Source organism: Salminus brasiliensis, chromosome 2 (genome assembly GCF_030463535.1).
Source record: "Salminus brasiliensis chromosome 2, fSalBra1.hap2, whole genome shotgun sequence".
NCBI lineage: Eukaryota > Metazoa > Chordata > Actinopteri > Characiformes > Bryconidae > Salminus > Salminus brasiliensis.
Window position 1 is genome coordinate 28,970,900 of NC_132879.1, and position 13,185 is coordinate 28,984,084.

Consider the following 13,185-nt stretch of genomic DNA (forward strand, 5'->3'; position numbering starts at 1 on the left):
AGTAATTACCAGCATGATGTCAACTAACCTCGGATATAGCCTGGCAGGTTCCACTTTCTGACTCTTATCTCATGGTAATCTACAAGCTGAGTGGTAGTTTCCAGTCAACAAGAATGTTTGTTTAACCCGTAGTAGTAGTTGCCAGTCAGTTAGTAGCAGCTGTTAAAGGCAGCAAATAATTGTTGTTGGTTTCCTAGGAATTGTGGGACAGAATTAAGTTAACTGACCCACAGTGTGATGTGATAATATTGTTGCCCAGGAGTGGTCCCATGATGCTTTGGGTTGTGCACTAAGGCATGTTTAGGTGAGGTTAGTTAGGTGATCGTTTTTGTTTTTTTTTGTTTTTTTAGTACTCACCATCATGATGCTAACTAAACTGAGCTATAACCATTTTTGTTTGTTTTTATGGAAATGTATGCTTTGTTGTAAGAAACAAAGCAGCATGTGATAAATTAACCCTGGCTGTGATTGTTCAGCCTTTATTATTGTTACACTTAAAACATCTCTAATAACACAAACCAATTAAGCTTAACAAAGTTATCATAACCACCTGATGACAGCTTGCACATATTTACCTTTTCTGAAGTGGTAAATATGTACAAGCTGTCATCAGGTGGTTATGATAACTTTGCTAAGCTTAATTTGCTTGTGTTATTAGAGATGTTTTAAGTTGGTGTTTTGGGTTTTTTTTTAGTTATTGCTATCATGAATTTCACATTTGTTTAGCTCAGATTATTTTTTCTATGTAAAACGTGATCTGTCCCACATATATTTATACATTTACACCAGTTTTGAGTTAAGTCAACATTTCTGATCATTTTCTACATCTTTTAGTTGAATCTGATATTTTATTTTATTGTCTCTGGAAACTGGATTGTGATTGGCTCATGCAATCTTAAAAACAGCTCACTTTACAAAACAGATACTTCACTGATGTTGGATTTGATTATTTCTCTCACGTTGATGTTCCTTAACAAGTAAATGTAACTAAGTCAGCTGTGCTGTTTCAATAATGTACTGCAGGGGTGGGCAACGAGGACCAGAGTCCAACACAGTTTAGTGATATCCCTGCTCTAACAGATCTAATAAACCTGGCAATTAACAAGTGAGTATATATATATATATATAGATATATAGATAGATAGATGGATGGTTGTCATCAGCATGATAGTTGAAGTTAATACCATGCTTGCTAATTACTCTACCCAGTGGCAACAAATATAACACTTGGATACGGACAAATAATTGACCCTTGTGGGACACCACCTTTGTACAATCAGAGTATTCATTATGTAAATAACTAACTTACTACAAATACTACAATTCTAAAATGAACACAAAAGTACTGAAACAGCTTTGAACTAATTGAATTTGAGCTAATTTGCTGTCACAATTGATCATGAGCTAGGGATAATGACAACATGCTGACGGTGAGTGATGGGTGAGGACACACCCAATATGCAAATAGATAGTGTCAGAAACTAATGGGAAATATGTTTTAGGTTGTATTGCTCAAACACTACAGATCACTGTAAATCAGTGATGGGAAATTCCGGTCCTGCAGGGACAGATTTGTGCTTTCCCTGCTCAAGCAAATCTGATTCAACTCACTTGTTAATTGCCAGGTTTATTAGATCTGTTAGAGCAGGGATATCACTAAACTGTGTTGGACTCTGGTCCTCGTTGCCCACCCCTGCAGTACATTATTGAAACAGCACAGCTGACTTAGTTACATTTACTTGTTAAGGAACATCAACGTGAGAGAAATAATCAAATCCAACATCAGTGAAGTATCTGTTTTGTAAAGTGAGCTGTTTTTAAGATTGCATGAGCCAATCACAATCCAGTTTCCAGAGACAATAAAATAAAATATCAGATTCAACTAAAAGATGTAGAAAATGATCAGAAATGTTGACTTAACTCAAAACTGGTGTAAATGTATAAATATATGTGGGACAGATCACGTTTTACATAGAAAAAATAATCTGAGCTAAACAAATGTGAAATTCATGATAGCAATAACTAAAAAAAAACCCAAAACACCAACTTAAAACATCTCTAATAACACAAGCAAATTAAGCTTAGCAAAGTTATCATAACCACCTGATGACAGCTTGTACATATTTACCACTTCAGAAAAGGTAAATATGTGCAAGCTGTCATCAGGTGGTTATGATAACTTTGTTAAGCTTAATTGGTTTGTGTTATTAGAGATGTTTTAAGTGTAACAATAATAAAGGCTGAACAATCACAGCCAGGGTTAATTTATCACATGCTGCTTTGTTTCTTACAACAAAGCATACATTTCCATAAAAACAAACAAAAATGGTTATAGCTCAGTTTAGTTAGCATCATGATGGTGAGTACTAAAAAAACAAAAAAAAACAAAAACGATCACCTAACTAACCTCACCTAAACATGCCTTAGTGCACAACCCAAAGCATCATGGGACCACTCCTGGGCAACAATATTATCACATCACACTGTGGGTCAGTTAACTTAATTCTGTCCCACAATTCCTAGGAAACCAACAACAATTATTTGCTGCCTTTAACAGCTGCTACTAACTGACTGGCAACTACTACTACGGGTTAAACAAACATTCTTGTTGACTGGAAACTACCACTCAGCTTGTAGATTACCATGAGATAAGAGTCAGAAAGTGGAACCTGCCAGGCTATATCCGAGGTTAGTTGACATCATGCTGGTAATTACTTAAAAACACACAACCAACCAATCAACCGACCACACCAAAACATCTCTTAACAAAGCGCAACTCAATAAAAAGGCTTTAGCTCTTTCTTATTAACTCAATCCAAATCACAAAGAAAACCCAAAGCATCATGGTTGTTCTTTCTGAGACAATTAAATTTAATACAGTATGAAAGAGAGTAATTACAGATTCCTGTCATCCAGTGTACCATCTTTTTCAACCGCTTCCTTCTGGGAGGCACTACATGCTCTGTAATCATACAGAGCATTCTTATAAAGGAAGTATTCCAGACAGACTACTAATGTACACTCAGTAACCTTATCTCAGTAGGAAAAAGATCTTCTTGAGGTGGGGTGATTTAGTTCTTGTGGGTCACAATTATATACAATTATATATATATATATATATATATATATATATATATATATATATATATATATATATATATATATAAAATATATAAATATTATTTATTTTTTATTTTAAAAAAGAGTCAATGAAATCAAAGAGATTTGTTTGTACTGTTCATTTATGTTTTTTTTTTTTTTTCTTTACGTTAAATATGTCAGGCAGTATAACTACTAATCCACAAAAGTGGATTAGTGAAAAAAAACATTTTTTTGTTTTGGAAGTGAAATTGTGCATGATTAAATTCAGTTTGTTTAAAGTTTTTTTTTTTTACATTTTCCATTAGACTGTGCTATTTATGCTGAACTATCTGTCACTGGGGGTATTTTTTACTGTGCCTCTCCGGCATAAACCAAGGCTTGTTTTTGCCTGACCTACCAGCCTCAAGGCAGAATTTCCAAAGGTGGTCATGGGGTGTATTTTGGCTGACGTATCATTTTTGCCAAAGTAATTGAGAAGTTTAAATGATGTGACTCACTTTTTTCACATCAATGATATACTAAAATGTGTCAGAAAATAATTTATTTGAGTAAGTATTTGAAGACCTTTATTGAACTGTAAAGAGTTACAGCAAGAATGTCAAGAAAGGACCCTGAAGAGTAAAACTTGACTCTTGAAACAGCCCAGAAGCTATTGTTGTTTAGTTAACAACATGATAGTGATTCAACAGAAATATTAGTTTACCATCATTTCTTAGAACATAAAAAGAACTTAAAAGCTTTAGAACTTAAAGCTAATATTACCACCTGGTGACAGCTTGCATTTATTTGCTGTCTTTAGTAACACTTACAACTTGTACTGATTACATTAAATATGAGTACATCACTAAATGCATTACTGCTTATAACAGTGGGCACATTTCCTACAAGGTAACAAGATAAAAAAGGAGTGGGGGGGGGGGCTGAAGCTATAGCTCAGTTTAGTTGACATCATGATGGTGAGTATAAAAACCCCATCAATCTCATGAAGAACAGGTATTAGAACTCAACCCACAATATCATCCATCACAGTGTGGGTCAGGTAATTCAGTTCTGTCCCCCAACCCCAATCAAACCGACAGGCAGCTTTCACTACTGGTTAATCAAACATATTGGCAGACTGGAAACTGCCACTCAACTTGTAAATTACTATAAGATGCTAGTCAGTCAGTGGAACCTGCCAACCAAATAGCAGTTGCCAATCAAAATCCTCACAACATCCAAAAAGCACATAATCAATAACAGCTACAACTTTTATCACAACATCTAATCTGAGCAAATACACCCATTGTAATTTGGCCACTCATTTCCCAGCACAAAGCATACATTCTACACAACTCCTCAAAACAGCCCTGAGGCTATAGCTCAGTTTAGTTGACATCATGATGGTGAGTACTAAAAAAAAAAGGACACCCACCAACCTCACCAAACATGTCTTAGAACACAACCCAAAGCAATGAGTCAATTACCTCACTAGTCCTGTTCCCTAACTCCAGTCAAACCCGCTATGATCATTTGCTGCCACTAACAGCTGCCACTAACAAATACAAAAAAACAATCAACCAGTCAAATGTCTCCATGTGGCACAATTAACCTTGTCTGAGTGGGAGTCCTGATTTAACTTTGTGAACTAGACTGGCTACCGTTTAGGAAGCTCTGAGAATTAAATGAGGATGGGGATGTGGAGGGAAAGACAGGCTGGGGTAGGTTGACCCACCTCTAGTTTTAAAGTCAGTCACACAACAAAATGCTACCAAATAAACAACAATGAATTCATAATACAGACATATTGTTCTTTTTAAAACAGTGGCAGCTGCCAATCAGTAAGCCCACTAATGACAGCTAGGCCGCATGGCAGAGACTGTAGGCTGAGACTTCCAGTTGTTTGAACTCTAATAAATTAAGTTGTTTGTATGTAAAACTGTTTCTCACACATTACTCAACTATTTTGAGCATTTGAGGTCTGCCAGGCAATTTCCCATGCGCTGACATTGGCCAGTCAGCTTTTAGAAACGTTCAGTAGACTGAGCGTTGACAGTTGTCAGACAAATTTTGAACGATGTAGATATTTTAATTAGATATTGTTCATCAAACATGGCAAACTTGTACTTGACTTACAAAAAAGCCATTTTAAAAAATCAAGATACTTTTAAAACACATACTTAGACTGTTAATAAGGCTTTTCATTTAACCAACAGAACTCTATTGCAATGCATTTTTAACAACACACAGCAGCACAAAATAAAACAGCAATTTCCTCTTATTACCTTTAACACTGAGATCTAACAGCCAAGCAGGACATCGCACAGAGAGGGTAGTCTGCGGTGAATGACAACACATTGACGGTGGATGTTTAGGACACACCCAATATGCAAATAGTTTGTGCTAAGAACCAATGGAAAAAAATTATTACTCAGCCAGTTTCGATTGCAAATATTCAGGTCACTGTATATTATTAGAAAACAGCACAACTGACACAGTTGCTTATACTTGTTGAGAAACATCAATGTAACATCAGTGCAGTTTTTTATTGTGCAATTTTAAGCTTGCATGGGCCAGTCACTATCCTGTTACCAGACACTCAATTATTATCTGTTGATTCAACTCAAAAATGTAGAAAATGATAGTTGAGCAAAATATGGGATATATTCAGTTTTACGTACAACAGCCTTGATTCATTGAGTTTAAACAGCAGAAGTTATCAGTAATAATTTCATTAACAACAGCTGATCTAGAACCAAAGTATGTTAGTTATGATTGTATGTTTAACATTCATGGTTTTATATGAAGGTCGTGGCACTTCAAAAACCTGATGAATTTGTTAAACTTGGTATAGGCTAGGTCTAATATTCTGCACTGAAATGGATAAACTTTGTATAGACTAGGTCTAATATTCTGCACTGAAATGGATAAACTTTGTATAGACTAGGTCTAATATTCTGCACTGAAATGGATAAACTTTGTATAGGCTAGGTCTAATATTCTGCACTGAAACTGTTAAACTTGGTATAGGCTAGGTCTAATATTCTGCACTGTAACTGTTAAACTTGGTATAGGCTAGGTCTAATATTCTGCACTGAAATTGTTAAACTTGGTATAGGCTAGGTCTAATATTCTGCACTGAAATTGATAAACTTGGTATAGGCTAGGTCTAATATTCTGCACTGAAATTGTTAAACTTGGTATAGGCTAGGTCTAATATTCTGCACTGAAATTGTTAAACTTGGTATAGGCTAGGTCTAATATTCTGCACTGAAATTGTTAAACTTGGTATAGGCTAGGTCTAATATTCTGCACTGCAATTGTTAAACTTGGTATAGGCTAGGTCTAATATTCTGCACTGAAATTGATAAACTTGGTATAGGCTAGGTCTAATATTCTGCACTGAAATGGATAAACTTTGTATAGACTAGGTCTAATATTCTGCACTGAAATGGATAAACTTTGTATAGGCTAGGTCTAATATTCTGCACTGAAATTGTTAAACTTGGTAAAGGCTAGGTCTAATATTCTGCACTGAAATTGTTAAACTTGGTATAGGCTAGGTCTAATATTCTGCACTGAAATTGATAAACTTGGTATAGGCTAGGTCTAATATTCTGCACTGAAATTGATAAACTTGGTATAGGCTAGGTCTAATATTTTGTCTTAATAAAACTTGGTGTTTTGTCTTGTATAGGCCTGTGCTCTAAACTGTAGCAATCTTTTGGGTCAGGTAGTGTCTTAATCTTTTGGTCAGTGGGGTTAAAAAAAAAGCAAGAATAATTGTGTCTTGGTATATTAGATAGACATTATATCTTACGTTTAACGTTATTGCGTCTGTCCCCATTTAAACGTGCTACTTGTCCCACATTTTGTCTGTCTGGAGGTGGTCACTCTGATCCCATTTGATGCTTGATGTCAGAGATGGGGGTCAACGTTTAAAACGTCGGGCTGCATTAAGTAGTCGTATACGTAGTGCCATCTCGTGATGAAGTCTGCAACTGCACTTTATTCATAATTAATACAGGTCTCAGCAGGTTGATGAGCATTTGCTTGATTACACAAGCCATCTTCGGTGCTACAGACGAACGACTGTAAGAGTGGTCACCGATTACGGATATTAATGTTTATCATTAATTGGGAATCCTTACAATCCTTTCGTTTAACCATTAGAGACAAGCTGGTAATTTGTTATTACCTTACAGCACCAGTTCTTATCATACAGCACATAGTAAATCTCTTGAAGCCACGCCTTCCCGACTGTCTGATTGGACAGTGTGGCTGTCGTCTGCTTTTCCATTGGCTCGGCGCGGTGTCACTCAGTGATGTACAGTGATGCAGGTTTGGAAGAAGAGGGCTTTGTTTGTGCCCAGATTTGCTGTCTGTTCATTGAAAATAGCCTTAAAATTCAGATTACAGCCGCAGCTCTTTTCTACTCTGCTGTGGGCCCGTGTTGAGCAGGAAGCTGGTGCAGGTGAGTGTTACGATTTCTGCTTTTCTACAACTGATTTCTACCAAACGCCCTCTTTCGCATTTAAAATCACGTGAATCCCTGCAGCCTCAGATCCAGCCCGTACTGCCCGAATAAAGAGTCATATTCATTCATACACATTACAAAACGGAGGAAGTTAAATGTAGCTCTAGCTGTTTCATGGCGATCATCTGCAGATCCTCCTTAGCTCTAGCCATTAATGACTGTAATGAGCGAGTTAGCCAATTTATGACCGTCAGCACAGCACCATTACACTTGATTGACTTGGTGTACGGTAGCTGTCATGGTCATACCTTGCCCTTAATGCTGAAGTTGAAGAATAACTAAGTTGTTAACGTGTTTCTGTCTGTAATACATGATATGTTTAAATAAACTGCCTTATGATCATTGCTGGAATTCCTTAGGCAGGAAGCACCAGAGCCTGAAGGCAGACTTGAGGCAGGCAGCTCCTGCAGTTTTCCCTGAGATGTCTTCCAGACTTAGATCCGTTGCCTCTGCATGGCTGTGATGTGAGGATGCGCTGCTTGGTGGCAAGAGTCAACCACAAGACTCTGATAGTCATCTGTGCCGTCTTTGCTCTGATCACCGTGCTGCTATGGAACAAGTGCTCCAGCGATGTGACTTTCCACACCCCAACCAAACCCCAACCTGAGCCTGCACCCACCCCAGAGGAGGAGGAGGAAAATGGGCAGCCCCCTGAGGCTCCGCCAGTGGCCAAGGAGGTCCCCTATGAGCAGATCGACTGCCTCATCAATGAAGATTTCACCATCAAAGGGCGCCGCGAAGGTGGTGAGGTGTATCTGCCCTTCAGCTGGGTGGAGAAGTACTTTGACGTGTACGGACGTCTGGTGCAGTATGAGGGTATGGAGCGCTTCGAGTTCTCTCATAGCTACTCACGGGTGTACGCCCAGAGAGAGCCCTATCATCCAGATGGGGTCTTTATGTCATTTGAGGGCTACAACGTGGAGGTCCGAGACCGAGTGAAGTGCATCAGTGGAGTAGAGGGTATGTGACTTCTTCTGCAGTGAAATTGAGTTATTTATTTTAATAGCAAGTTGTTATTATTTGGGATTCTATCAAATTATTTCTGCAGCAAGGATTGATTTAGAATTCCATCTAACTTTGCTCTTTTTACTTTGTTTTTTAGGTGTGCCCATATCCACCCAGTGGGGCCCACAGGGCTACTTTTACCCTATTCAGATTGCTCAGTACGGACTAAGTCACTACAGTAAGAACCTTACAGAAAAGCCCCCTGACATAAAGACTTATGGTACGGTGGAAGAGAGAGATGGCAGCCCCAATCTCTGGACAGTTCCTAAGGGCTGCTCACTGGCCAAGCTCCATGACCCAGGCAACTCAGCAACTGTTCACCAGTTCAGCACACCAGGTAGGTGCTGCCACAATGAACTGTCAGACACTGAGTACAAGTAAGTCAATGTAACACACCATAGTTCAGGTACATTTCGGGTACAGTTCTAGGTTGGTATGTTCCTGATCCCAAATGAAGTGTCTTTGAAGACACAGCTAGTCGTCTTAATTAAGTCTTATTAAGCTTATCCATGTTACTGTGCTGCTGTGCATCACTCTTTGGCTTCCTGTTGTTGCCCACTTACATGTTAAACCTAAAGTGGACAGGCCCCCTCAACCTGACAGCAATGGTCAAAACCCTGTCCAGACCTAATTTGAAAAAAATCTTATAGTCTTAAAGTCTGCAGGAAACAGGGAAGATAGGCGTCAAGGTGGAATAAACTTTCCACTGCCTTACTGTCTTTGAACACAGACTTTGAATTTAATCATTTTTTTATTAAGTATTTAAATTAGGGATGCACATATGTGGAAATACTGATGCTGATATCCATTATTGTCATGTATAAATCTGCTGATGTTGATACTGATAGATAAACATTTCTAAAATGTAGACACTGGAACTATAGCTTTCTTGATTAACATTATAAACAAAAGTTAAATGTGTAAATGAGTAAAATGCAGATATTTTAGCACATTATCACAGTGTTACCAAAAAACTCTTTTACTGCACTGCAAGTAAATGAAAAGTAAAAAAGGCTGGAGTCAGGGCAAAGTGTATGGAGCAAATGTCACTTAAACATATATGTAACTGCAGCAGAACATTTACATATAGTAACATACAATTATGTTCCCTAATGTACCATTAAGAGTACCACCCCAAGGTTAGCATTTGTACACTGAAAGGTCAGTACTGACTGTGTCGGGTAGTATCTAAGGTTATCTTTATTTTTTAGCCTATTTGCATTAACAAACAAGTTTGCAGTTTGCCCTGCCCAAGAGCGAAATATTGTCTTTATTTGCTATGTTGAAGATTAGTATTCCCATTTTAACCTACAATGTAGGTGGCACTCATAAAAAATCCAGATAATCCAGTTAACTGTTTTCCTCTCAACAGTTGTGTCTCCTTTGTTTTGTGTAGACAATTCTGAGGGTGTATCTCTGCCTCTGGACAATTCCAAGGACTTTGTCCTATCCTTCAATGTGAAGTTCACTTCCAATGGTAGCGTATCAGTGGTGTTGGAGACTACGGAGAAAGGTCCCCCATATGTCCTCCACTACGTCACTAGCTCCCTCCTCATTTCCTTTAAGGACAGGCACATCACCTACGGCATCGGCCCCCGAACAGGCTGGAGTACACTGAGTCGAGACCTGGTTACTGACCTGCGTAAGGGGGTCGGTTTGTCCAATACAAAAGTAGTGAAGGCGACTCGGATCATGCCTCGGCGCGTGGTCCAGCTGGAACTGCACGGCTCAGGCTTCATCAGCAACATCAGCATTTCGTCCACAGCTCACATGGCTGCCTTCTTCGCGGCGAGTGACTGGCTCCTGCGCAATCAGGACGAGCGTGGCGGGTGGGCCATCAGAGTGGCACGGAAGCTGGGGGAGGGCTTTAGGACCTTGGAGCCTGGCTGGTACTCGGCCATGGCCCAAGGCCAAGCCATGTCCACACTGGTGCGGGCTTACCTGATCACACATGACCCGGTGTACCTCAGCGCTGCTATGAGGGCCACGGCACCATTCAAACGGACATCGGAGCAGCATGGTGTGAAGGCCCTGTTCATGAACAAGTACGACTGGTATGAAGAGTACCCAACCACGCCCAGTTCCTTCGTGCTTAATGGCTTCATCTACTCTCTGATTGGTCTATTTGACGTGGCAGAAATAGCAGGTGACAAATTTGGCAGAGAGGCAGGCATACTGTTCAGCCGAGGATTAGAGTCGCTGAAAGCTATGCTGCCACTGTTTGACACAGGTTCTGGGACTGTGTACGACCTGAGACATTTCACATTGGGTGTAGCACCAAATCTAGCACGCTGGGACTACCACACCACTCACATAAACCAGCTGCAGCTGCTGGCTTCCATAGATAGTTCACCTATTTTCAGAGACTACGCCAAACGCTGGAAGACTTATCTGAAAGGGGGTCGTGCCAAGCACAACTAGATTTATCCTAAAAGGACTGATTTTTACTATAGAGAATCTCCTGAACTGTTAATAGCAGAATCTGTGCAACAACAAAAACAATAAAGAGTTGTTGAAATGCTGCTGTGTACGAAACGGGACAGTCAGGGATGTCCCAATCTGGTCTGGAAGATCAGAACTGTGGCCAATCAAGGTATATTTTATTGGATCGAATTGGCTATATTCAACTCACTGTTGGAGAGGTGACAAACAGACATTATCCTCACATTTTTAGTAATTAACAAGCAGTCTAAATGTCCCCATATGGAACTATTTGGCCTTGAAAATGTTGAAAATGAATACAGCCCAATAGTCACTTTTTGTATCTTCAGTGTTAACATTTCATCTGTGGTTAAGATAGATGCCTTTCAATAAAAACTGTTAAACCGGAATTGGGAATATTCAGCTTAGCGTTAGCAACGCATTCAAAGCAGAAAATGGAGTGCATTGTGAATGTTGGAGCTAGTTAACGAGCAAAGGAAGCGGGTTCAAGACATTCTAAAACAGACATTTAAATACACTTCACTTAAATATACAATTTATATACATTTATATTAAAGCTTTACACTAATATAGACTATATTAGACTTTAAACTGTTTAAAGCTCAACTTTAGTTCAGTTCATTTTAGTTAAATCAACTTCTGCCTGCTTCCACTTTAACATATGCATACTCTAAAATGTCATTGATTTTCCTACAGCATTTGAAAATGATAAACTGATCAGCCATAACATTAGCGCCATCTGCCCTGAGTAGGTCCCCCTTGTGCCACCAGAACAGATCTGAGCATTCGAGGCATGGACTCCACAAGACCTCTGAAGGCATCCTGTGGTATCTGGCACCAAGACATTAGCAGCAGGCCCTTTAAGTTCTGTAAGTTGTGAGGTTGGGCTTGCTTTAATGAGTCTGAGGTGCCCATGGCCCTGTCGACAGCTTACCAGTTGTCCTTTTTTGGACCATTGGTAGTAGGTACTGACCACTGCATACCAGAAACATCCAACAAGACCTACCTGATGCTTTAGAGATGCTCTGACTCAGCCCTTGCCAAATCACCTGTCATTACTTATTACTGGTATTAATGTTATGGTTGATTGGTGCATATAAATTGGCTATGAAGAATGATGTTGCTTACTTCAGTGTACTTCAGGTGTGCATTGTGTGGCTGTATTGTCTTAGGAAATACAAATCCTTTTACACTTGGCACATACTTTAGATTTAATGACAATATTGAGGACAGTATTGATCAGGATATCCCTAGTCACAGCTGAGAAATATCATCCAGTAGTTTAAGCGTAGTTCACATACATTCGCATTTATGAAGCTGATGAGATTTTTTAGAAGATTCTTACACATAAACGATTGTACTAATAGTGATAGTTCCTTTATACTTCTGAAAAAGCGGTTAAGCAGTAAAAGCAATTCCGATATTTACATGCACTTTAAGATAAGCACATTCAATTTAGCATACTATGATTTGGTAAAAACAGCAGTGATAAAAGCAAACATTAGGACTGTGAATCTGTGTAGAGTAAAACTGAGCAATGATGAACAGCATATTGTGCCGCTTCATGACAAGGAATTGTTGGTTCTATGGTTCTAAGGTCTTGTGGGATGTGTGCAATAGTTTGAGTGATATGTTGTACATTGTACATGTTGTATTTATTTTTTATGTGGTTATTGACTGTAAATTTGACATTTCTTTGGTCATTTGATCATAAAAATTAAATTTTAAGCAACAAGCCACACGGCTTATGTAACAAATACAAGAAAAATGTGCTGGTGTAGAAAATCTGCTTGATTGTTTTTATAATATGAGCTCAAATAAAAGTACTTAAATAAAAGTTGAATGAATATTCTTTGATGAACATCAGATTGCTAATGCGCAGCATAGAGCAGTATAATGAAATGCATGAAATATATAATATATTTCATATAAATAAATAATGAAATTTACTCAAGTTGCCCAATTTCCAAGAAAAAAGGAACAGAAGTAAAACTTCAGCATATTTATTAACAACAATTGCTTTAACTATTTAGGAATCACTTAATCACTGAAATCAATTATTTTTTTCATTTTTACAGGTTCAAAACTAATTGAACAACTAATATAAATATTAATATAAT

The 13,185-nt window shown here is 38.4% G+C and overlaps 1 protein-coding gene across 1 annotated transcript; it reads left to right on the forward strand.

Moving 5' to 3' along the window:
- Nucleotides 1–7,136: 7,136 nt before the first annotated feature.
- On the forward strand, nucleotides 7,137–12,902 carry glcea (glucuronic acid epimerase a). The gene is made up of 4 exons (XM_072673785.1): nucleotides 7,137–7,555; nucleotides 7,978–8,578; nucleotides 8,721–8,960; nucleotides 10,020–12,902. The coding sequence occupies exons 2-4, from the start codon at nucleotides 8,089–8,091 to the stop codon at nucleotides 11,042–11,044; spliced, it is 1,755 nt and encodes a 584-aa protein (XP_072529886.1). The 5' UTR covers nucleotides 7,137–7,555; nucleotides 7,978–8,088; the 3' UTR covers nucleotides 11,045–12,902.
- The last annotated feature ends 283 nt before the right edge of the window (nucleotides 12,903–13,185 follow it).